This window comes from Glycine max, chromosome 5 (genome assembly GCF_000004515.6).
Source record: "Glycine max cultivar Williams 82 chromosome 5, Glycine_max_v4.0, whole genome shotgun sequence".
Taxonomy (NCBI): Eukaryota; Viridiplantae; Streptophyta; class Magnoliopsida; order Fabales; family Fabaceae; genus Glycine; species Glycine max.
Window position 1 is genome coordinate 33,778,950 of NC_038241.2, and position 24,181 is coordinate 33,803,130.

Genomic DNA, 24,181 nt, shown 5'->3' on the forward strand with positions numbered 1-24,181 from the left:
GCATTTTTTTTAATATTTAGATCATTAGTGCATATTTTCTACAAAGTGCTGGATATTATTATTTTTATTTAGAACACATGTATTTTCATTATGGGTAATAATTTTTTTAAGTATTTATTATTTAACACAATACTTGATTAAATTAGAGTAATCTCACACTAAATTGTTTATGTTTGGTGGTTAAAGGAAACTATTTTGTTTAAATTTAAAATATTTTTAGTATGTTAAAATTAATTTTATCAATCAAATTTTTTATGTACACACAGTAAATCTAAAATTTTACTTAAGAAAAAAACATATATCATTTAAATCGATCATTTAATTTATATATATATATATATATATATATATATATATATATATATATATATATATATTCTCTATCACGTCACATTTTACTATCCCAAGACGTGAATCAGTATACTTACCCTTCATTAAAAATAAATTCCTTTCTAATTTATTAGTTTTCCTTATGTAGCAGTTTTTTCGTGTTTGATGAACCATGAGTCTATGACCTACAAGCATAAACAGTTACTATACAGAGAAAATTGATAATGCAAACTTCTGAATTCTGATCATGCCCAATGTTTCGATCACGAAGACTAGCCTAAAGTTACTGAGTAATCTACTCTTTGTCGTAAAAAAGTTAGAATGAAAAAACAAATATAAATCCATGAAGCTTTACTAATTGACACGCAGACAAAAGAAATGAAGGAAAAGATAAAGGTTTTTTCTTCTTCAAAATTTTAAAAAATGTTCATAGAAAAATTGGTTAAATGATTATACAATAATTATTCATTATCAGTCAGTTTTACTCAATTTGTTATGCTCCTCTTATTATCCTTTTTATATTTTTGTTTTAAGAAAAGAGAAATATTTTGGAGGAGGAGACTGTATTTATTTTTTATAATCTATTTATTTCAACAGATATTACTAATTGTTAACTCTTTACTAAAAATATTTTTATGTACACACAAAAAATTACATTAGAAATTTAATTATTCAATAACAGTTAGAATTAAACACAACGTCGAAAGAATTGAACATAATAAGTTAATATCTTACATTTTTAATCTCTTAAAATATTTTAAATTCCCCATTGAAGCATAAATATAAACTCATCAAATTCAGTTGTCATTGTTGCGTATGTTGATTGTCAGTAAGGTCAAGGTCAGGGCATCCATTGGAGGCTTTTATTGCCTTCAACTAGAACACAATCTCCTTTTCCTATATTTAATTTAAAATTTATTTGAAACATAACTATCTTTCTAAAAAAAAAAATATGAATTATAAAAGAAACATATTTATTTTTTCTAAAAAAAAATTATAAGTTATAACGGATGGGCTCCTATAAAAATACACGAGGTGCGTACCAAAAAAAAAAAAGATTGATTCATAAATGAGATGTTGTAATGGGAATTAATTTTGTAGCAGGAGGGGCCATTGTGATGGCGTGGCGAGATGATTGATAGATACAGCATCTCCTGTACTGCAGAGGAACCCAACTTGAACACTTTCTTGAGCAAGCAAACACCTGTTCCTGTTCTTGCTCTTGTCCTTGTCCTTGCTGCATCACATTCATTCATAATCTCACTCTCTTTCTCTCTCATGTGTTATTGTTATTATCTCTCATTCACAGTCACAACTCACCAGTCATAACTACTTCCAAGCCAAGCTGTAAAATTCAACTTTTCTCCCTTCCACTTCTGCATGAGCTACCTTCCAACTTAGAGAGAAAGAAAGAGACAGTCAGAGATCTAATGGAGTACGAGAGGATAGAGAAAGTTCAGGTTTGGCATTTAGCCTCACTGCTGCCATCGCTTTTCTCCTTTCCTCTTCCATTCAACCTCATTGTTTTTTTTTTCATCAAAATTAAATCTTTATTTTGTTTCTTAAACTGGGTTGGTGGCAAAATGGTTCATATTGTTCAAGGTTTGTGTTCATGGAGTTCAGAATAGTCATCATCCCTTCAGTTTCTTTGTGGGCTTTGTTTCATTGATTCCCTCCGAGTGAATTTTGACATGGTTTCAAAAATCATGCTTTTGCTTTTTCTACTTTTGTAATGAATGGATGATGGGGTTTGTCATTATTATTTGGTGGGTGGGTGGGTGAGGAAGAGAGGGAAAAAAAGGCTGAAAAGGGAAACGAAAAAAAAAGGGTAGGATTCATTTTCCCTTGTTTTTCTTCTGAGTGAATAAAGGGTGTGGATTGAAACGGTGGGGTGGGCCTTTTGGTGGAAAAGAAGAAAGTGGTCATGTATTGGGTATAATTGTTTATGCAGTGTGCTGCTAGATGGATTCTGTTAGAAATTTTCTAATTGAGTTCTTCTAGGATTTTGTTGAGGGTAAGTATGCCATTTTTTCTGCAGGCTGGAATAATTTCTCCCAGTAAACTAAGGATGAAGTTATTAGGACCTCACCATCATAGGAAGAAAGATGGATCCAACAGTAACTCATCCAGAACCTCCCCCTCAAGGATTGAGGATGCTGAATTTGTGAATAGCTTACTTGACTCAAAAAATGACAACCTTGATGATGAAGGTTTGCAATTGCAATTTATCAATTTTTGCATGTACATTTGTTATTGTGTTAGTCAGTATTTATCCCAGCTTTTGTGTATTTATTTTTCTATTGAATAAAGTGCTTCATATGTTGAGTAATCGGAAACTTGTTCCTTCCAGTAACATCTCCGAGCTTGGATGTTCTGTCATTAAAGCCATCTAGTAATGCCTTGCTGGACCGGAAACAGAACGGCCAGATTTCTTATGAACCTAAGGAGACAATGCCTAAGGAAAATGGCGACATGGGGCGTGCAAAGACGCACCATTTTCCCAAGGTTGACACCGGAAGTTCAAGCGCAATTCATGCGGTGAGGGCAATAGAAGATGAAAATCTTGATTATGACAGCAATGCTAGCTCGTCCAGCTTTGAGTTTGATAAAGGGGAGAGACCAGGGAACAATCCTGCCACTAGATCCCTATTCAGACCTATTCCTTCTAAGTGGAATGATGCCGAGAAATGGATAATGAATAGGCAAAATATACAGGCTAATCACTCAAAAAAGAAGACTGCTCATAACCAAGCAAATCGCATGCCAACAAATATGGGGAGGGTTGCTCCAGAATCTGGTAATTGTGATCACAAACTCCCAACAGGCAAAGTTACAGAAACAAAGCGAGTCGATTTCTGTCAGCCAACATCACATATGGGATTTGAGAAATTCTCTTTTGTTCCCTCCGATGCTCATTCGGTTTCAGGTCAAGCACACGGAAGAAATCCAGTGGTGGAGTCTCTTCCCCAAAGCAAAGATCTAAAAGAAGTCAATGAATTAGGTTTATCTTGCTCAAGAAGTACAGATGATCAGTCAGGTATGTTATTCAACCCCCAAAATTGATGATATATGTTTTTTTATATCCTCTTTTGGGAAGATTAAAAAGTATGCAAAGCATTTGTATAATTATTATTCGTGCTATTTTAAGGCAAGCTTTACTTCATTGCATAACTGGAGAATAGAAAATATAAGCCAGTTATCGCTAGCTGAAATTTTTTATACACACTTGGAAATTTAATCTTTTGTGCATTTTCTTATTATATGAGTGGAAAATACATACACATGGTGATAAAAAAAAGGAGTGGAACACTAAAACATTGAAAGTTGATATCCTGGTGCATGTTCTTATTACATCTATTGGTGACATGCTCAATGTAGATTAGCTTGTTTTCATGATACAGTGACGCCTGGGATAAGATCTGTTGCCATGAGAGACATGGGAACTGAAATGACCCCTGTGCCAAGTCAAGAACCTTCCCGGACTGCTACTCCTGTTGGGTCTGCGACCCCACTACGGAGCCCAGTTTCCTCAATGCCGTCGACTCCTAGGAGAGGTGCACCTGCTCCCACACCGTTGGACAACACAACAGATGAGGATTCCCAGTTTCCAGTTGAAAATGGAAAAAGGAATTTGTCTGAAGAAGAAATGAAGATCAAGACAAGGAGAGAGATTGCAGCCCTTGGGGTGCAGCTTGGTAAGATGAATATTGCTGCATGGGCAAGCAAAGATGAGCAGGAAAAGAACAAATCTTCGCCTCAGGAGGCGAATGTGAATGAACAGGAGAGAATTGAATTTGAAAAACGTGCGGCTCTGTGGGAGGAAGCTGAGAAATCTAAACATACTGCAAGGTTTTATTTTTACTCACATTCTCTAGACTAATGTAAATCATGTCTTTTTTTTTGGAAAATAGATATAGACCATGTAATTTGTTCATTCTTGCTAATGTGTTTGTGTTAAAATTTGCAGATTTAAGCGTGAGGAAATCAAAATTCAAGCATGGGAAAGTCAACAAAAGGCAAAATTAGAAGCAGAAATGAGAAGAATTGAGGTAGTTATTCGTTTACATAGCTATATTCATTGGAAACCAAGTTATTGCATGTTCAAAAGTTGAAATCTAAAATGTAGTTTGAAGAGATTACAATTTACAAAGGATTTTAAACCAAGTATATGGAGAGGGAAGGGGAGAGAAAGGCATGATAAATTTTGTTGTGATTAATACTCATGTCTACTTGAATATATTGTATGAAATGCTTGGCCATTATCTAATTGCAATATAACTTTAGAAATACTTTAGTTAAAGTCTTTACTACTACCTTGCCTTTGATTGAAACTATATGCATTTAGGCCAAAGTTGAGCAAATGAGAGCCCAGACACATGCAAAAATGGTGAAAAAGATTGCTATGGCGAGGCAAAGATCAGAAGAAAAACGTGCAGCAGCTGAAGCTAGAAAAAATCGAGAAGCAGAAAGAACTGCGGCTCAAACAGAATACATTCGCCAAACAGGACGATTGCCCTCTTCCAATTACATTTGCTGTGGTTGGCTGTGATATATACCTTAAACGCTGCGTTTAGAAGAAAATGCACCTTACTACAAGATTGCTTATCTTTCTTACCGTGGATGATATGGGTCATTAAAACTGGTATATCATCTTATACGTTACTTGAAACCTTGTAATTTTCAAACACCTGAGTGCTACATTAAATTGATTGCTGAGTGATGTTTACAAGTCACAAAACTGTGTCTTTTTTTTTTCAAAAAAAGAAGAGAGAAATGCTTGTTGTGATGTACCTGGCTTTTTTAGTTTACTCTAATGTAAATTTTGTTGTGATCTTGCTTTCAGTTTATCTTATTTTTTGATACAAATTCTATTCCTTTATTAAAGAGTTGCAAACTTGGATGAAAATCTCAACAAGGATATACTTTGAATATTGGTGCTATCACACCATACACTTTGAATATTGGTGCTATGAGACACATAACAAACATTCATTTATTGACATGCTTTCTAGAGGATTAAATTTGACTATTAAAACATTGTAAAGAAAACAAGCTTTTTTTAGCACCCAATAAATGATTCAGTTATTGTGTTCCATTACAAAAAATTTCTTTTACCAAAGTTAGACTTGGACCAGTAAAAGCTGGCTCGCTCTTTTTCTGTGATACTCAAAAGCATGTTTTGACCCTTTTCTGAGCTTTATTACGAAATGCAACTAAGAGATTAAATGTGAATTGGTTGCTTGCAACATGCTACAAACAATAAAGTAGGCTATGTCTCGTGAAAATAAAATAAAAGTAGGCTATCACAATAGCCGTCAAGTTTGTACAAACCACACTATATATTAAGATGAATAAATACATAAATAAATAAACAAAACTACTTTTCATAAATCATAACACGCAATAAATAAGTAATGGCCAATTTCTGCTAGTTTAAAACTTCTAAAATCTCTGAGTTGTGTTTAAGATTCATTGGTGTCATATACAAATACGTACGCTCATTTTGCTTTCGGCTCTTTAAATTCCCATAAAGAACTTGTTATTGTGCTCCACTTTCATGACTCTGACAACATTTAGAGGGAGACCTTCAATATTTAAAAAGAATAACCCATGAATAAAATAAGCATGGATTGAAAAAAGATGTGCACAAGTTTGTTTAGTAAGCATGCTCATTTTTTCCTTTTATTGACTCGACCTTTCACTAGCCACCACAAGAAACGTATGTAATGGGCCAATTTCATGCCTTGAGCTGAGTTTGGTATCGAGAATGACAAAAGTTTCCACAAGGCTGTAAAAGTGAAGTTGCCTCCTATAACTTGCCCAAGTGGAGAAAGAATTGGGGGACCACAATCACATGCTCACTAGGTTTGGACTTTGAATGGGCTAAGAACTGCATGAAAAATTCAGGGAATCGCCTATGGTTCAGTCCTACATCTGCAATGCTCCAAAATATATTTGGATTCACAATAACAGCAAAAAATAAAAACACATTTGGATCCTAGTGACCAGAAATAGCACGTCTGACCGTGTTTCATAATTTTTATAAGTTAACCTATATAATTTTACTTTATTTCATCTTAATTTGCTCTTACAATAAACGAGTCGCTTTCTTTAAGTTACATTCCGGTTCTAAACACTTTCAACAATTATGGGCAATTTTTAAAAGTCAAACCTATTAATACGGTACATGTATTGTTCATGTTATGTACTGGGCTTAGACTCAATCCAAAAACAAAAGAATCTTAAAATGCACTTATGAACAGTGAATCATATCTCATCTCAGAAGTATAGTTGCTCTGTTGCTACACCAATATAGGTATTATTGTCCATGAGAAACCTTGGACACTGTCAGAGAATTAAGCTCATCTCTAAACCCTATACACATATATTTTATCAGTAGGAATAAAAAATAACTACTTAAGGATTTATAACAACTCACGCATTGTGCTCAATCAGCTGAGCTAAACCCCCTCGGTTCTACTTTGGACAAAGTAGCAGTCCATCTCAGACTGATCATTGGCATCATCTATGAGAAACCTGGTAAATCCAATTCTCACTCGATATGGTTAAAACAACAAAATGATTTAGAATAGTGTGTTCGATAATGGGGCAATGCCATTAAGGAGCATATAAAGGAATTAAGATAAGCTCCAAAGATACAACAATAACTCGCAAATGATTTAGAATAGTGCATTCGATAATTGGAACACAGCTGCAAAATTAAATCCCACACCTTCACAATCCACCTTAACATGATGAATGTTGTAACTCATAGCAAGCATATATGTTGACGCCCCTACTCGAAACACAAAAGGTGGGTAATTCGTACTATACTTATGCAATCGAACCGGTGTTTATGCATTTCTAGCACTTGATGTCTTTCTAAACCAAATGTATGTTGAACTATTCCTTTAACATTGAGAGGTGAGACTCTCAATTGGTTTAGATCTCATCCCCCAAAATCGATCCATAGTTGGTATATGAATGTGTTTCTTAAGCTGCTAAGTGAGATTTGATCCCGGTTTGGTATAAGAAAATATTTTGTTGGGAGAGAGAGAAAGACACTATCTCTTGTTGTCAGATGGAAGATATTCTTAACACCTTTCTAAATAAACAAATAACTTGATGCATGCTTATGGAATCCTCGATACTTAGTTTAATTTCAATCAGCTAGATTGGGACTATGATCGCATTGTATAATTTTAGTGCATGATAAATTGGTTGAGAAATTATTATTTTTAAAAGTCTCTTAAAAACCATTAAATTTAATTATTTCTTTAAAAAAAGTAAAACCAAATATGTACATTTAATCAAAGATTCCCAAGAGGATTGACTCCTCCAGAGTAAGGTACACTATAAGGTAGAGTTAATAAATGTCGATCAAAACATCATTTAATAATTTTTTAATCAACGCATTTAATTATGCATTTGGTCTGTTAATTATTATTTAAAGTTTAATTTAGTTTCTCGATTATTAAAATATTCAATCAAGTGGCTTAATTGTTTAAAACACAACAATTATATCTTTTTTGTCAAATTTGTCACATTGACTAACATCCTCTTCCTTCCCTTTCTCTAACTATTCCTCTTATCCTTCTTCTCTCAAACATTATATTTGCACCAACCTGCAACCCCTTCCTCTAACTATGCCACACAACAAGCCACCACCAACCTCCATGAATTCAAATTGATATGCACCCACCACGCAACTGCACAAGCATTGCCTGCCACCCCCACAACACCACAACCTTCGCACCCAAATCCAAAAGCGAAAGCGGCTCTGACAATGAAAACACCGACAAGAGAGGTAGGGCTCAGAGCCAGAGCTTTGGCGTTAGTGATGACAGAGATGAGCATCCATTGACGAGGAACATACCATGGGCCAGATTTATATCTATTTTTTTTTCAATTTTTATTCTTATTGTGTTCTAATTATGTTGATTTGGGGGTTATTAGGTTATGATTGCGTTAATTTGGGATGATTAGGATTTTGATTGTGTTGATTTGGGGTGGATATTGTTCTTTTCAGCCACCACTATTTACAATTCAAACTGCACAATTTACAACTTAACATTATCAATTATCATTGGATGGAAAGGGTTAATTGTTGCGTTTTAATCAATTAAGGATCTGATTAAACATTTTAACTATTGAGGAACTAAATTGAACTTTAAATTATAGTTAAAGAATCAATTATATAATTATACTTTTTTTATTCGTAAAATGGAAAGAATAATATACAACCAAGTAAACTAGATCCCCTTAGCACTCCCCTCCTTTTCAGGAATTTATTTACGATCCTAACAACTTACATTCACCATATATTCAAATTTTTTTCCAGCATGACTTAATTGATGAGAGAAACCGGATGGTTTGTTTCAGTTTAATCGAAGTGGGGATGAAAAAGAGAGATAGGCATAGATTTCACGAATCAAGGTCATGTTGAAAATTCAAAATGAGGATCAATTTAAAATACACTACGATGAGCAATTTAGAACTATTATTGATCTACCATTACCATGAATTGATCAACACAAAAGTTAGGGACCTGATCGAGCTAGTAAAACTAAAATCGAGATATATCATTTGATTGCTTGACTTAGCAGAATATGTACCCTTAATTCTCTCATATCTAACGGCAGCTTCCTTTGTTATCTAATGAAATCGGATAAACCAACAACAGTAATGAAATCGCTCCCAATTACATAACACAATTTGAATTGTGGCAGCTAATCAAATTGACACAAACTCAAGAGAGACTAAAATCACCAATATCAATCTCAGCTAGCAGAAACAACTCTACCTAAGTAAAAAAGATTGTTAGATGTCAACACCTCCCCAATGAGTTGAGAAGCTTACTAGCGAAAAAGTATCCAGCTGAGGTATTGAGTTAGATACGCAATTGGGTAACGAAATTTGCACCCTCAAGAAACAGTTTATAATACGAGAATTTATGCCACAAGTGTTTAACTAAGAATGAGGTACGAGAAGACTGTGCCTACATTTTTACAGCAGTGATGACCAAGTCAGGATTTCTTTGATGCAAAGAGTTATGGGTACCATGAAATCATGGTGATACCATGAAAATGTAGAACGACTTGTTGCTATACCTTTATCATTAAAAATTTACCATAAAACTAACCCAAACACACGATGTTGAGTTCGAGCAGTAGTGGAATTTCGACAGTTAAGCATATAGCCGTTTCGGGCACAATTGGATTTGTAGAAGCATTCACTCGGACCACAGACTGAAAATTATGCGCAAAATTATACAATTTCGTGCGAGTCGAACCTAGTTAGTATCGCTAGAACAAATAAAATTGTATGATTCTTTAGGCTAAATTGCCAATTTGAAACCCTCTTGTTCTATTCTAGGCAAACGGTTAACCACAGTACTAAATCATAATAAATAAAATAAACCACAAAATTATGGGCAATTCAATTAAATTGTGCTCAAAATAAAACTTTCGCATTTTCATAGCAAATAAAAAACAAGCATATCCTCATAACAATTACCAAAATATAAAAGCAAGCCACAAAATCTAGAGCATGAGGCAACAAAAAGATAAACAAACGCACGCTGCCGCACTCAGCACCTCTACAGGTCTTGAACACTCAAACCTGCAAGCAACAAATGGCATGCATCACATAACACTAAAATTCATAATCCCAAATACATATAGCATACGATAGTGTTAAGAGGAACAGTAATAATAACTAACCGGGAGGAAGAGATTGCTTCAATTTATCGGCTTTCTCAGGATCAAAGACACAAAGCGTGTACAAATACTTGGAGCATCGAACCTTAAACTTAACGACATCCCTGCTCCTCTTGATTTTCACCGACCTCGCATCCTTCCTCCGTGCCGTCAGAAGGAAATCCTTAATCTCGTGGATCTGCTTAGGCTGTATTGTGTCGTGCACACACACATAAAACTCAGAACATTATTCATCGTATTCCACACGAACAAACAAACATCGTATAAATCAAATCAAAGACGGAGAAAACGAAATAGTAGTTACCATTGTGGTTTGCGAGTTGTGAGCGACGGCGGCGAAAGAACAAACTTGCTTGGGCGCCTTTTCAATATGTATACGATGGTGTCCCAATTTCTCTTACATAAACCCTAGTCTATCAATCGGGTGCCCGGCTTGTGTTGGGCCCCCGAGCCCAAACTATCGTGGCCCTCTTCTAATGGCCCAAATGTGATAAAATAATTTCCTTCTTTTTTGAATTAAACGTATTCTGTTTAGACAAAAAAAAATAATTACGTTCCTCGCAGCGTTGCTATTTGTCAATGGAAGACTAATAGGGAGATCCAATATTATTAGAACTAGATTGGTTGGTGACTCCGTTAGGATAGTAAGTGATGGGTCACAAGTTAAATTACATGAATCGGTTTACACTTTTTTTTTTTAAAAAATAAACCGGCAAATCTTAAACAAAAAATATTATATAAATATATATATATATATATATATATATAGATGTATATAACATGTTATTTTAACATAATGATTAAGTATGAATTAGTAAAATATATTTCTTTGATAAAAAGTCATTTTTCATCTAATTTTACCATGGCCAATGTTCTCAACTGAAAAATGGAATTGCAAGGTTACAATGACAAGCTTAGGAGCTCAAAATGAAAAATAAAATGACCTTAGAGGCCCGACCCATCTAATATGTAAAACCCTAAATGTAAGGTTACAATTGAAAAGTGTAAATAAAGTGACGCCGCCATCACATTCAGAGGACACGTCTTGACAATAAAATAAACAACCCCATCCTCTGTACGTGCATCACATGCTGTCTTTTTTCTTTTTCATTTGTTCACCACATCTTCCAGTATTTTTTTCGCTCATAGCCTCTTCTTCTTTATTTTTCGTCTATTCACCATTTGCTTGACACATGTTTGCTCGGTTTATTGTGAACAATAATGGAGGAAGAATTCCTATGACAGCGAAATTATTTCTTGGTGCAACATTGTTCTTCATGGCACTACTACATACTTCGGGCTTAAGGAAAAAGTTATGTGAATAGTAAAGGGACAACAGTTTTTTGTGTGTGTGGAATTCAACCTCCGTTATCGTCCTCCTTCTTCCTTTTATCTATCAACATCAGTTTTTCTTTTACAACAACAAACAATTGTTCAGATTCTCTTTGTTCCCGTTCTTTCATGATCTTTACTTTTCATTTAATAAATGAATTAAATGTTATAAGTGGCAAATTTTGAATACATCAAAAAAGGTAAGCCAACAAAGAAGCCACACAAAATAGAGCAAAGGAGAATCAATCCTCTACCGGAAAGAATTGTAAAAAGATATATATGAAGAGTGTTAAGTTGAAAGTTAACATATCTTAAGCAAAGCAAATAGTTTCACTGCTCAAGCCATTTTAGCTTTTCAACTTAAAGCTCTTCAAATATGTCGGCTAACCTTTTTTAATGTATTCAAAATTTATCACCTATAACATTTAATTCATTTACTCAATGAAAAGCAAAGAACATAAAAGAATGGAAACAAAGGAATTCTGAAAATTAATGTTGATAGATAAAGGGAATAAGGAAAGAAATATGTTATCAACTTTGAAAACAAATTTAAAGAAATTGTGAGTAATTTGATATAAGTCATATGTTATCCATTGACAATTTACTTCAAGAAAATAAGAGAATAACAAGAGAGAAAACGTTAAAAATGAATTAGTAAAGACTTTTTGAAGACAAAATTTTAATTTTTAATTCTTTTATAATTACTCTTAGTAACTTATTGCACACACATATATAAGAATACATGGGTTGGATGACATGAATTTTGAAAATTTAATAGATGCAATCTCATTAGTGTCTTGATAATTTTTATTACCGTTTAATTTATTCAATTAGTGACTGATATGTGTCCCTCAATTAATTTTCTATTAATAGACCTAAGGAAAAAGCTTAGTAAACACAACACTGGGTTCATCATCCAACCCGAAAGAGGATAAGTGAAGCTCTTTTAAGCTTCTTCCATCACAAAAGAATAGATTTTGATGTTTTCAATTAGACGTTCCTCATCTGTAATATTTCTTGTAAAAATCGAGCAGTTATTGCCCGACCATATTGACCAAATAAACTGCATACCAAACTGTCATCCAACACCTTTAATGACCCTGATCATGTTCCAGTAACCCCCGGTAAAAAGTTTAACTATGCGTCCTTATGTAATTAATGTTGTGCTATAATTCCCCACCATCTCAGAGAAATGTGTCTAAAATAATCAAAATCCTTAAATTTCAAATCAAAACTATTTTTAATGTGAGAAATGAGTTAGATTATAATTGAATGATTAAGATTAAGAAAAAATATACATGACTTTTTTTAAAGAGTGGTCATGTGACTTTTATTAAGTTTTAAGCTTCATTATTTGTATATAATTATATGACTCAAATATTTAGTTTTCATTTCTCATAATAAAAAAAGTTTATATGTACATATATGGTGAGAAGGGGTTAATTTAGTCTAAGAATATTTTTTTAATAGAATTACTCACTTCAATTACTCTTTGTATACATTAAAATTTATTAATCTAACTATTGAATATTTTGATATTAATTCAACAATCATACACACTAAATTTTAGATAAATCAAACATGTACAGTTATATGATATATTAATTTATAATTAAATATTTTCATATTGATAATTTAATGATCATGATTTCGTGCACACTAATTTTTAATTAGATAATCAGACTTTTATAGTCACATAATCTTATAGTCAATATTTACTTATATATTTTTAAAAAATATATTACATGTTAAATAATTAAATTTATTTAACGAAGTATCAAATAATTTTAAAAATGTATAAAAATTCCTAGACCTGATCACTCAATCAAAACTATAAATTTAACATTGGATCAAGAAAATTAAATATGTACCTAAAGTTTTGAAAGAGAATAATTTTACCAAGAGAGTAATTTGATACGTGCTTTCGCTGTATATTATTATAAATCAATTATGGAGAAAACAACTAACAACACATCCATGCACTTGTTATACAAGGTTGCCAGTTTGCTACAACCTTTTGGATCATGCCGTGGGTGATGGAGAAATGGAAGAGAGATAAGAAAAAAGGAAGAGAGAGATAAGATAGAGTGTAAGTTATCATCAACAGTAAAGGTGGGCTAGGATTGTTGGATTGCCAACCCTACCTATTCTCATTGCTATTATTATGGTGGATAGTGTCTTACCTTGTCACCATTCCATACCCAGAAGAAAAAAAAAGGTCATAAAATTAGGCAACCCCACAACATGCATCGAAAAATTGCTCAATTAAACCCACACACACAAGTCCAGCATTATCCACCCAATCCCGGTGGATCGACAGCTATAGTGCCACAGCTAAAAAGGGCACCTTGTTTGCCCTAGCTAGTTCCTATGCAGGACAAAAACCCTAGATTTGAGCTTTTTGACTGCCTATTTTTTTAGTTTCTGTAAGAGTGTTTTAGAGTCGCCACACTTTCTGTAACCGAATCATAATATCATAACTAAAGTTTGTCTAAAATTATAATTTACTTTCTACGACTGATTACTGTTAACTACTATTCACAGTTTAAATTGATAAAATGAATCATAAGATCGAATACATGCGTTTTTATAATTTTTTTAAACATCAAATAATTGATATATTTTTAATACTGTATAAAGTTATTGTTTTTTTTTCGCTTCTTTTCTTTATTCTTTTTTTGAATATACAAGCTTTAAAAATATTTCCTTAGAATAACCAAAAATACAACACTCATTCCATTTTTATTGTATGAAAAGCATTTTCCTATATTATGACTTATTGTAAGAAACGAAAAGATATATCATTGTATTCAAGGGCTGGGACGCCTTGACTCAAAATATTGGGATAGCATTATCTTCGTACCTCCTAAAAAAGTATTCTTGTAGGAAAAAATTATTATGATTTTCGTATTTTTTTAATAAAATAACGTTTTGCTTACATCATCTTTTAAAATTTAATTATTTATCTATAATTAATTCTTTTTTGTGTTTCACTCGGATATTTTTTTCTTTAGATGTGACCCAGGAATAATTGCTAACGCCATCCTGATAACTATTATTGCCATGCGATCCAACTATAACTTTTCCAACTTTACAAATTAAATTAATTAGTCATTCGTTTAGAGTGCCCTTGTTTTATAATTCAATAGAATATGAAAGAATTAGTGTTAAAAGAATTAAAATTATAAAAATGGTTTGTATTCTTCAGAGAGGACGTTTTAAAAACGAGTTAAAAAGTTAATTTTAGTAATAAAGTAGAATTAGATTTGATATTCTAGTGTGAATATAGATGTGTAATATTTTCGCTTTTCTCTAAATGAAGTCTACTTACCATAATTGATTTTCGAGTGAGATCCGAAACCAAAGGTGTTTGCCAAACAGTACTTTTGGAGAGGATTCTATGTGCTGCAATTGAGTTTTTTATTCAACAAAATAGCAACATGTCTGTTTTATTTTTATATGCCTCCTACCACAAACAAAAGTTAGGAGAAAGGAGAAAAATGTGTCTTCATTGTATTCCGAATGTTTAAAGTAATCAGAGCCGTTCAATTTGTTTAAGATCGTGTGCCACGATGAACCCTATCTCGTACAAAATGCACGCTAGGCTATTAAACCTCACTTCTGTTCTTTAGGCAAATTAATACATTTTAAAAAATCGAGATCTACTTATAATTACTGATTTTTATATAGACGTATACAAAGTGACAAACCTAATGTGTAATTGGTTCAATTTATTTTAATAAAATAATCGTTTATTTTTGTTAACTTCTTGAGAGAGTACTTTAATTATTTTCTTTTGAAAAAGATGTTCCAAACATGTATGGTAGTTACATTTCATGAACAGTTAACGTGAGAGTAATGTAGATGACACTTGCTAACCATTAATTATCATGTCATTATCGAAAGTGTCAAGTATACTCAATCGTATGAGTTAACGGAGAAAATTATTAATAAGACTAATTTTTTATATTTTTTACAAATTTGAGGAAAAAAAATTTAATTTTTCATTTTTAAGAGACTTAATTATCAACGCCTAACAAATTCAAGGATGAAAATGAATATTTATACTAAATTTATATACAACACTCTCGGCTGTTAAGGGATAATAAGTTATAAAGATGACAAAATTATTTGTTAAATTTTAAGGGGAATTTGATATTTCTATTAATACACCTTGCGTAAAAAATGGCATTGCAATTTTTTTTACAGGGAAAGTCACTGTTAAAAAACTAATAGGGATTAGGAATATGTTTATAACCAACCACTACATTTAATATTTATTATTATGTATATAATAATATTTACTAACTAGCATACAATTTTCTCAAAATGGTGTCAGACAGTATGTGCATATTACCTTTCTCTTCTGCCTCCTATCAGTTAAGCTATTATGTTGTGGAATTTGTACATGATATATTATCATAACCAAAACTATACTTTCTAGGTGAAGATTTTATTGAGTTCACCTTAGATGTTTCAATTAGCACCGTTCCTGTCCCTCAAAGTTAGGTAAGTGATTTTGAAGCCAGCCATGACTCATGAGCCAACTACCATCATTAAGAAACAAATTGTCAACCTCCCAAGAAAGGATACCTTAATGGTAGCACGGAATTCAGATGCTTTTAGGTTTAAGATTCCAAATACTTAGTATTAGAATGTGAAGGAATAAACAAGATCGAAATGTACAAATGTACAGCTTTCATCTTTGCCATTCATGAAGCAAATCCATCACAAGTTAAACTGAAAAGGTGCATGGCCAAAACCAAGAAGAATACAAAACAGGCCACTTTCACATTAATGGAAGCACAAAGTGATCTGTTCACCGTCCTTTTATGTTAAGAGAGACACGTCACATGGTTTTGGTGTCCTCTTCATGTTCTAAGTGTCACATCAACCTTTCCCAAAATGCTTAGTTATCAAAAAGATCAAGTAAGTCCTAAAATGCAATTTCCTTTATTATCATCCACTTTATTTTTCTTTTAATAACATCATAGAACTTTAGGCTCCATATCGATTTTTCAAAGGATTTTCCCAAGTTTTGATCCTTTAGATCAATTATCAATCTAATTATCAATTGCAATTTAATTACATTCAAAGTTCTCATCCCTCCCAAAAAATGTATTTTGCAGATATTTTGATTGAACTACACCCATTGAATTTTAGCATCAACTTGATCTTCATGCATGAAAGACGCTTTACCAATGAATTCAATTGCTAAGTATACTCTTGGTCAAATACATGGCCCCAATGATCTTATGGTCAAGATTAAAATAAAGTAACAATACAACTATAGATTGGGAGAGAGAGCTATCTTCAGTCTTCGGGCATTGAACTCCTAACAGATTAAGTAATCAATATATTGTAGATAGCACATTGACAAGATGCCATATGGTTTACATTGTTTATCTTATGAATGGTCCTAGGCAGCAAAAAACAGGAAAACAGACAAAAAAAACAAAAGGCTTATAAGTAGCCTATAAACTACAACTAGGCAGTACATCCCACCATTGACAAAGAGTGGAGAAGTAGGAGTAATAATACAAGAGAGAGAAGAGATTCATAGTATTGATTGTCACATCATTCAGTAGTTTAAAGACCCCACAATTGTTATCCCAGTGCTTAAATTTCTTGGGTCCTCACGGCCTGCGTAGTCGTCACAGACGCCGTTAGAGAGCCTCTGAATGGGGACAGAGTTAAGAAGCTCAAGGCCATTGTTGCCCATTTGCTGCACTTCCTGAGGGGAAAGTATCTTGATGCACCCTACACTATTTACAAATTCCCTGTCACACCAAAGATATGGAATGAAAGACGTAAGAAAAGAAGCCTGATCAATTGGTCATTTGCTCTCACAAAGAAATGAAATCGAGAATATACAAGCTGTGAACCATAAGGATAAGAACTCAGGGTACACAACGAAAATTATGTAACCCAGTTATTCTGAAGTGGCATTTAGAAAGAAAAGGAACAAATAATACTTACGGCCACGGGCCATCACCAAGGAGAAGAACGTCATTCTCTTGGTCAACGAATACAAGCTGCCAGCCTGATCTCACAGGGTCCTCCAACTCACCTTCCAGGCCAAACATACGAGCAAGCTCACTGCGTAGCTCAGGGTAGCTGGTGAATTTAGTGATGTCCAAGGATCTTCCAAAGGACCCTGACTTGTAAACCTGTAAAAAAAAAACATCACATGAAAATGCAAGACTTGAACATGCCAAATTTTATTGTGAATCAATCACAACATAGTAACGAGAAAAAACTAAAAATGCTTAATTTGAAAGAGAATACTCCCACTGGATAAGCTCACCTTCACAAAGGTTTTGTTAGTTGGGTTTCCTTGCCCCCCATTTTCTGGAGTTTGCAGGAAGCCCGATTCACCAATATTGTGTGTCATTCCAGGATTCAATGAAGAATCAGGTACTGTGGTGTTCAGGTAATTAGATGATTGAAAAGGTATGGTGGGTGAGTCACTGTTGCTGCTGACTCCCTTAAGACTTGACATCCCATTATGCATTAGGAGTGATGAGGGCTCTATATTGACACCAAACAAAAGATGATTTTGTGGATCATTGCTTCCTTCTATTGTACACTCCCTACCAGGAAAGGGTGGCAATGCAATGCCATTTTGAGCCATGGTACTCTGTGGCTGCCCTAACTGCTCCACTTGAGGTAGAACACATTGAGATGCTCCAGAAGAAAAGAGAGGATCCACTGCAACACGCTTGGAGGACGGCCATGCAGTTGAATGTTGAACAGGAACCCAAGAGGTGGATCTAGGAAGGTTGAGAAGGTGAGATGTGTCATCCTGGGGAAATGAACCCAATATACTATGCAGGGGAGAAACAACAGCAGTAGTCACAGGGTTCCCATTTGAATCAGAAAAGCTTTGCTGATGGCCAAGTGAAGAGATAGCTTGCATTGGTGGTGATTGAGACTGAGGTGCTGAAACAAACTGAGACATTGTAGAGACGGCACTTGAAATCTGCTGATGATCTACCACTTGTTGCTGTTGCAATTGCGATTGTTGCTGCTGCTGCAGAAGATTATGCTGATTCTGAGTATTGAATGAGTGCTGATGCTGTAGATGCTGCTGAAAGTGTGTTTGAGTTTGAGCCTGAGATTGAGATGGAGATGGAGATGGATGTGAATTTTCTTGACTATTTGGAAAAGCCTGCTGAGGTTGAGACTGCTGCAACATTTGGGTTTGCATTAAGGCAGAAGTCCTGTTGGGGAAGTTCTGCTGTTGCTGAAATTGAATTGCGGACGTAGGATGCTGTTTGGAAGGATCTGAAGTCCACATATCCTGAAGTGCAGCGGCAGCCATAGCTTGGTACATATCTGATTGATAATTCACCATTGATGGATCAAGCCTTGGCTGCAACCAAGGACTAACACCAATCCCCTGAAAATTAAGAGATGGAAGACCTCTGTCTGTGTCTCGAAGCCACATTAGTGAAGAATTTGTACCAAAATCATCATCCTTCAAGCCTGCTACGATCCATAGGGGAGAGACAATGAGAATGAGTTTCCATTGATGCATAAATGAAATTGACTTAGAAATGTAAAACTGAATTCTCATGAATATTTTCAGCTCACGTGTGGTAAGAAGCATACCATGGAATGAAGGCAGTCCTGGAGGCCACGGTCTCTTAAGCCTAAGGGGGAATGGAGATGGATACATTGGAAATGTTGTTAATGGCTCAATTTCCCATAAAGACACTCGAGGTTGCCTCTCTCCTGCTGTGGATTCATCCCAGCCAACCTACAACTCAAATAAATGCCATTTTTAAAATCCTTCCTCAATCCTTAATGAGACAAAATGTTTCCCAATAAAGATATTATTAATATTACTTCTGAAGATACAAGTAACATTCAATATTAAATTATATGACATCAATGAGATATCATTAATGTTTACAAACAGACCTTGACTGAGCGCCAATGTGAATTTGGCCACCGGACTGAATCCAAGTCACTAATGCCAGTTATTGTGCCCATGTATCTGCATGAGTATATACATAAACAAATTAGCAGTACAAACATGTATCACCAACTCTACAAACTGACTGAGCATTAGATGATCTGCTACAGCATTATTGAGGATCAGAATAATCATACACTCAAATTAATGTCTCCAGTTCATCTCATTGCAACAAATTACAGACCATCATTAAAAAATAAATAAATGCCAAAGTGGTGCTCAGGCAATTGATTTATAACATGTCAAGACAAATTAAATAAAAATGTATATGTTGCATTGAATTTAAGTACTGATAAATAATCGTACTTTATGATGCCATGCACCTATATTTGATATGCCATGGGAAACAAGATATGAATATCCTCTTATTTTTAGAGTCAAACATTATACATGTCGCAACACTTAGAATAAAGTTGCATATTCGTTTATCAAGATAAGCACAAAATGAAATTAATTAATCTAATATTTATCACACAAGTGCATAATAGCCCAAATATACCATGCATAACAACATGAGATTAAAAGCACCTCACAAGAAAATCACAGCAATCACTCATATTCAACACAAACCAAGAATTCTTCTACAGATGTAAGCTGTGGCTTATATCAATTTTGAAATTTAAACCATGTTTGATTTTTTAAAATCATATTGCATATTGACTCAATTTACCAAAATGTCAACCATATAAAGGAAAGCATTTCCACTATCATTTTCAACAAGTTTCAAAAACCTACCGACGCACACTGGATTCCTCTGTTTCAAACAGCATCCTGAAGCGCATACCAACTGAAACTCGAGTATGATACACGGCTTTAACATACTTTGCAAAAGGTATGACAAATTCTGATGGGCTAGCACTGAATTGGAAAAAAAGGTTGTCAATTTAAGCCATATATCATATAACTTAAAACTCTACTAATGTATGACAGTTGTACCGTGGGTTATAAAAGATGGTAAAACGACTATTAGTTGCAGCCGCATGAGCTGCAGCAGCAAGAAGCCCCAAGTGCATGCTATCACTTGACAACACTGATGAAGGCATCACTGGTTGAGGTCGATTAGCCCGCCGAATGCCAAGAAGCAATTGATTCTTTTCATTCCTATTGAAGAAAATACATTTTTATTAGATCAATTATTAGATAATTAATAATGAAAGTAACTATGCTCAACATAATATCATCAAAGTCTAGATGAAAAATCAAGTAGCTAGGAGAAATAAGAAACAACAACTCTCATAAAGCCTGAACCATCTGGACATCGAAATAAACAGGAAGCCTGAACCATCTGGACATCACAATAAACAGGAAGACCATACTTCAATAGCAGCCCAATATGGACCCCTGCCTCAAAATATAAACTGATAAAAATATTACAATACATGAAACATGTCAACAAAAACATTCCCCTATATTCTTCTGAATGGCCAAATGACATAAAAATCACATGGCTTGATTTAGGGATACAAGTCAGTCACATAACTGCCAAAGACCAATTTCAATATACACGATGAAAAACTTGGAACAAGAGGAGCAGAAAATTACTTACCAGATAAACAGCACTGAATCACCAGCAACAAGTCTTTTAGCACTCACAAAGACACTCCATCCTGTTGTAAGTAGATGCCTTTTGGGCTGGCCTACAGAAAAGAAAAGAAAAAAACACCAAACTCAAACATTGTAAATGGAAAGTGAACTTATTTTCAGCACCCAGCTAGAAACATACTGAAGTAAAAATAAATTAATTAACTAAAACATAAAAACCAAATCCTACATTTGCAATTAAAAAGAGCTTTATGACTCACCACGGAAGATATGTCTAAATTTCCACTCATTACCATGCAAATCCCTTGCAATTAACTCTTGACAAGGAGGCTGTTGTGAAAAGTCCTGTAGGTCACAATCATGAAGTTTAAGAAATTCATAGATTTAATGAACCGAGTTAAAAATTTTAGAGCATGACAATGTAACAATATTTTACCAATGGAGGAAAAACTTTTTCAGCTGCCCTGCGAGGAACAGAGAATCCCCCATGAGTGCTAGTGTCACTGGCTGTCAAAATTTTGCAGAAGTAGTTTGTTGGCTGTTTACTCGGTGTGCCCAACTCAGCTGGAAGGTATGCCTCCTTCTGTTCTTGCTGAAAACAGTCATAGTCAAAAGTTGATATTAGAATATAAACATAAAACTCAAACAACTAGTTATCAGTTAAGAAAGGGAATCATACAGGATTAAGAGGTTGCAAGGTCATCTGAGCATACACTTCATCTGTCTCAGTATCTGCCTGAATCCAAAAGAAATGAACAAATAGTTATAGAAAAAGAGAGTGCAGAAATCAGCATATGCGAGAATTTGAAAGAAGGAAACCAAAATAAACAAGCTTATTGCTGTAAAAAAAGAATAAATAAATAAACCAGCCTTACATGCATAGTCACATTATGAAGTTGACAAATAAGCTGCGGTGGTAAGCTTGGATAGTTAGGTATATGGCCATCCACTTCCCTGTTGGTAGACACAGCAACCTAAGCAGAAAAATGCTGATTAGGTTATGCATATGCATGTAGCATATGCATGTAGCTTATGCAGAAAAAAGAGCATATATGTTATAAAATGTAAAAAGTTCAGGTGCTGGTTTCAGGGTGGTAGGTGGAGATATTTTATTTCTAACTTCTAAGAGCAAATTCATTAAACTGCAACAGTCTAAGACTAATGAATTGTGCTTAAAAGTGAGTTAAGCATTAGTATACACAAGGGTCACCATAGTGAAAGAACAAAGCCAGTTTTTGTTATAAGAGTGTAGAAGTAACCCACCCTTACATTAGAGACCAAAGAGGCATGGCAAAGAACCAATTCATGTCACAATTTAGAAGGCAAGTAACCAAAACAGCATCTTCAGGACCAGGATTCGAAGATTCGTTTTATTACTTTACAGTTTACACATACTATAGTAAAAGAAAATCCAGATAGCTACCACAAGGATTTCTCTCTGGGAGCTATAATCTAACTCACCTGTTCACTGTGACCTTGTGGAAAGTATACCACTCGGCTTCCAACAGCTGGTAAAGAAACAAGAGGACCAGCACAAGCATGCCAAAGTTCTGAATCTAGAACTCGCTTTTCTCCTGCAAAACCCCATCCCAATGTCATGAATATGCAATAGAAAGCTCATAACTGCCCCCTTAAATGCCTCAGAGGACAAAATGATTATGGCAGAACCAAGATCTCAAAACAACAAAGGAAAGAGGAGGGTGCTCAGCAAATTTAACCAAATTCCTTTTCTGATCTCTTAGCTACAGGAGAGAGAACAGAAACTGTAGCCACAAGAGATCAAATTCCACATCCCCACCTCAAAAAAAAAAAAGAAACCACGGGAGTACATATCCCATAGGACTGAGGATGAAATAACTAGTTCCCCGAAAATAGAAATAGAGAAAATAAATGGAGAGGTAATGGAAGAAGAATATGCAAACAAGAGTACACATACCTTCCTGAGGTGGAGAACTAAAACCCGATGAAGAAAGTTTCATCTCAGCAAAGTTTCAGCAATTTCAAACCTTAAACCCAGCCCCAAAATCAATGGTTCAAGCAAACTCTTAAGTAGACCAATTTAGCAGCAACAAAATTCCCCCAACTTCCACCCCAAACCAAACAACAATCCCTTTCTTCTCTTCCTCCCTACTCCACAATACCATTCTTCTTTTACCTTTACCCCCCCTTCACCAACCAAAACCCAAATAAATCTAAACAAAACTCAAACACCCCAGATGCCAAATTCCCTCAACCATCAACGAGAAACGCTAAGAAACTCAGAAAATTCCAACCTTTTTTTCAATCCTCAACCAATACCAGTGTCACTACAGAACACAATTGTTCTACTCCTACCCTTCATTCGCTTCCAACCCTCCTCAACCCCCACCACCCAGAGTTCAAATCTTCAACCCAATACTTCATCATACAACAACGCTTGAATCACCAATAGCAAGTAACACGCTCCAGCACCTTCTTTTTACCCTTTTTTCTATATCACCAACAAATTTTGGCAACAACGTGAAAAACCAAACAAGCAAAGAAACTCCAAAACGAAACAGATCTCAGCGAAAGGAGCTACAAATCCCAAAGGGTACCGGATCTCAAGCAAACCCGGGAAAAAAGCGCAAAATGGACTTGGGAATCAGCACAAGCACTCACTCCACAGCACAAAAAACCGAAGCAAACGTTGCAACGGAAAACGACCACGGTTACAAACGTAGGTACTTGTTCCTTTTTCACGGAGGGGACAAGAAAACAGTGTGATATACACCTTTAGAGTTTTTTTTTTCTTAAAAAACGGGACGGGTTTTTTTTCTTTTCTTTTCTAAGCAACAATAATGGAAAATGGGTAGCAGTTTCGGCGGCGACTATGGTCGTGCTACTGTTGCTTTTTCTCTTTCTATGCTTGAGAGAATGAAGACAGAACCGCCATTGTTTTTGGGTGTTTTTTAAGGAGGAGAAAGAGAGTGTGTCCCTGTGTCAGATGATGATTTATCTTTTCTAGGGAGAGAAAGAAAAAGAGAGAGAAGATTTCATTTCATTTCACTATTTTTCGCATTTTTGCTTTATACAGTATTTATATTTATTTATTTATATTTTAGTATATTTTACATCATGTGAATGCGATATGTCCACGGTTTCAGACAATGAACGAGGGAAAAGAAATTAATGTGAAAATACATCAGCCTCTGCATTCAGTGATTTTTACTACAGCTGCCCTCGTGCAATTATTTTCTCCCTTTTTAATGTGAAAATGAAGGTTACTGATTTGCTGAATTAAAGAAGATTGTTTAAG

General features: G+C 34.5%; 3 protein-coding genes across 4 annotated transcripts; 1 reads left to right on the forward strand and 2 right to left on the reverse strand.

Moving 5' to 3' along the window:
- The first annotated feature begins 1,386 nt into the window (after positions 1–1,386).
- On the forward strand, positions 1,387–5,172 carry LOC100787239 (microtubule-associated protein futsch). Its single transcript, XM_003524825.5, has 6 exons — positions 1,387–1,790; positions 2,369–2,540; positions 2,681–3,367; positions 3,732–4,179; positions 4,298–4,379; positions 4,676–5,172. The coding sequence occupies exons 1-6, from the start codon at positions 1,761–1,763 to the stop codon at positions 4,877–4,879; spliced, it is 1,623 nt and encodes a 540-aa protein (XP_003524873.1). The 5' UTR covers positions 1,387–1,760; the 3' UTR covers positions 4,880–5,172.
- Positions 5,173–9,777: 4,605 nt separating this feature from the next.
- Positions 9,778–10,513, reverse strand: LOC100787764 (60S ribosomal protein L38). Its single transcript, XM_003524826.5, has 3 exons — positions 10,354–10,513; positions 10,053–10,236; positions 9,778–9,951 (listed from the first exon to the last, which is right to left on the reverse strand). Exons 1-3 carry the CDS (start codon positions 10,354–10,356, stop codon positions 9,929–9,931), a joined length of 210 nt encoding a protein of 69 aa, XP_003524874.1. The 5' UTR covers positions 10,357–10,513; the 3' UTR covers positions 9,778–9,928.
- Positions 10,514–16,724: 6,211 nt separating this feature from the next.
- LOC100777789 (auxin response factor 6) lies at positions 16,725–23,928 on the reverse strand. Of its 2 annotated transcripts, none has more exons than XM_026128469.2 (14): positions 22,841–23,928; positions 22,366–22,478; positions 21,780–21,878; positions 21,584–21,640; positions 21,341–21,496; positions 21,165–21,249; positions 20,909–20,999; positions 20,299–20,463; positions 20,098–20,220; positions 19,308–19,383; positions 18,996–19,143; positions 17,689–18,869; positions 17,361–17,551; positions 16,725–17,161 (listed from the first exon to the last, which is right to left on the reverse strand). In XM_026128469.2, the coding sequence occupies exons 1-14, from the start codon at positions 22,881–22,883 to the stop codon at positions 16,963–16,965; spliced, it is 2,727 nt and encodes a 908-aa protein (XP_025984254.2). In that variant the 5' UTR covers positions 22,884–23,928; the 3' UTR covers positions 16,725–16,962. The 2 variants fall into 2 exon arrangements, with proteins under 2 accessions (XP_025984254.2, XP_040871425.1); XM_041015491.1 differs by having other exon boundaries at positions 17,689–18,872.
- Between the last annotated feature and the right edge of the window lie 253 nt (positions 23,929–24,181).

Coding starts and splice junctions, on each gene's coding strand:
- LOC100787764 (XM_003524826.5), bottom strand. Junction 9,952..10,052: donor GAAGCAATCTCTTCCTCCCG/GTTAGTTATTAT, acceptor TGTTGCTTGCAG/GTTTGAGTGTTCAAGACCTG.
- LOC100787239 (XM_003524825.5), top strand. CDS start 1,761: ATGGAGTACGAGAGGATAGAGAAAGTTCAG. Junction 3,368..3,731: donor AAGTACAGATGATCAGTCAG/GTATGTTATTCA, acceptor TTCATGATACAG/TGACGCCTGGGATAAGATCT. Junction 4,180..4,297: donor AAATCTAAACATACTGCAAG/GTTTTATTTTTA, acceptor TAAAATTTGCAG/ATTTAAGCGTGAGGAAATCA.
- LOC100777789 (XM_041015491.1), bottom strand. CDS start 22,883: ATGAAACTTTCTTCATCGGGTTTTAGTTCTCCACCTCAGGAAG. Junction 20,464..20,908: donor GATTCAGTGCTGTTTATCTG/GTAAGTAATTTT, acceptor TTTCTTCAATAG/GAATGAAAAGAATCAATTGC. Junction 19,384..20,097: donor GAGGAATCCAGTGTGCGTCG/GTAGGTTTTTGA, acceptor ATACTCATGCAG/ATACATGGGCACAATAACTG.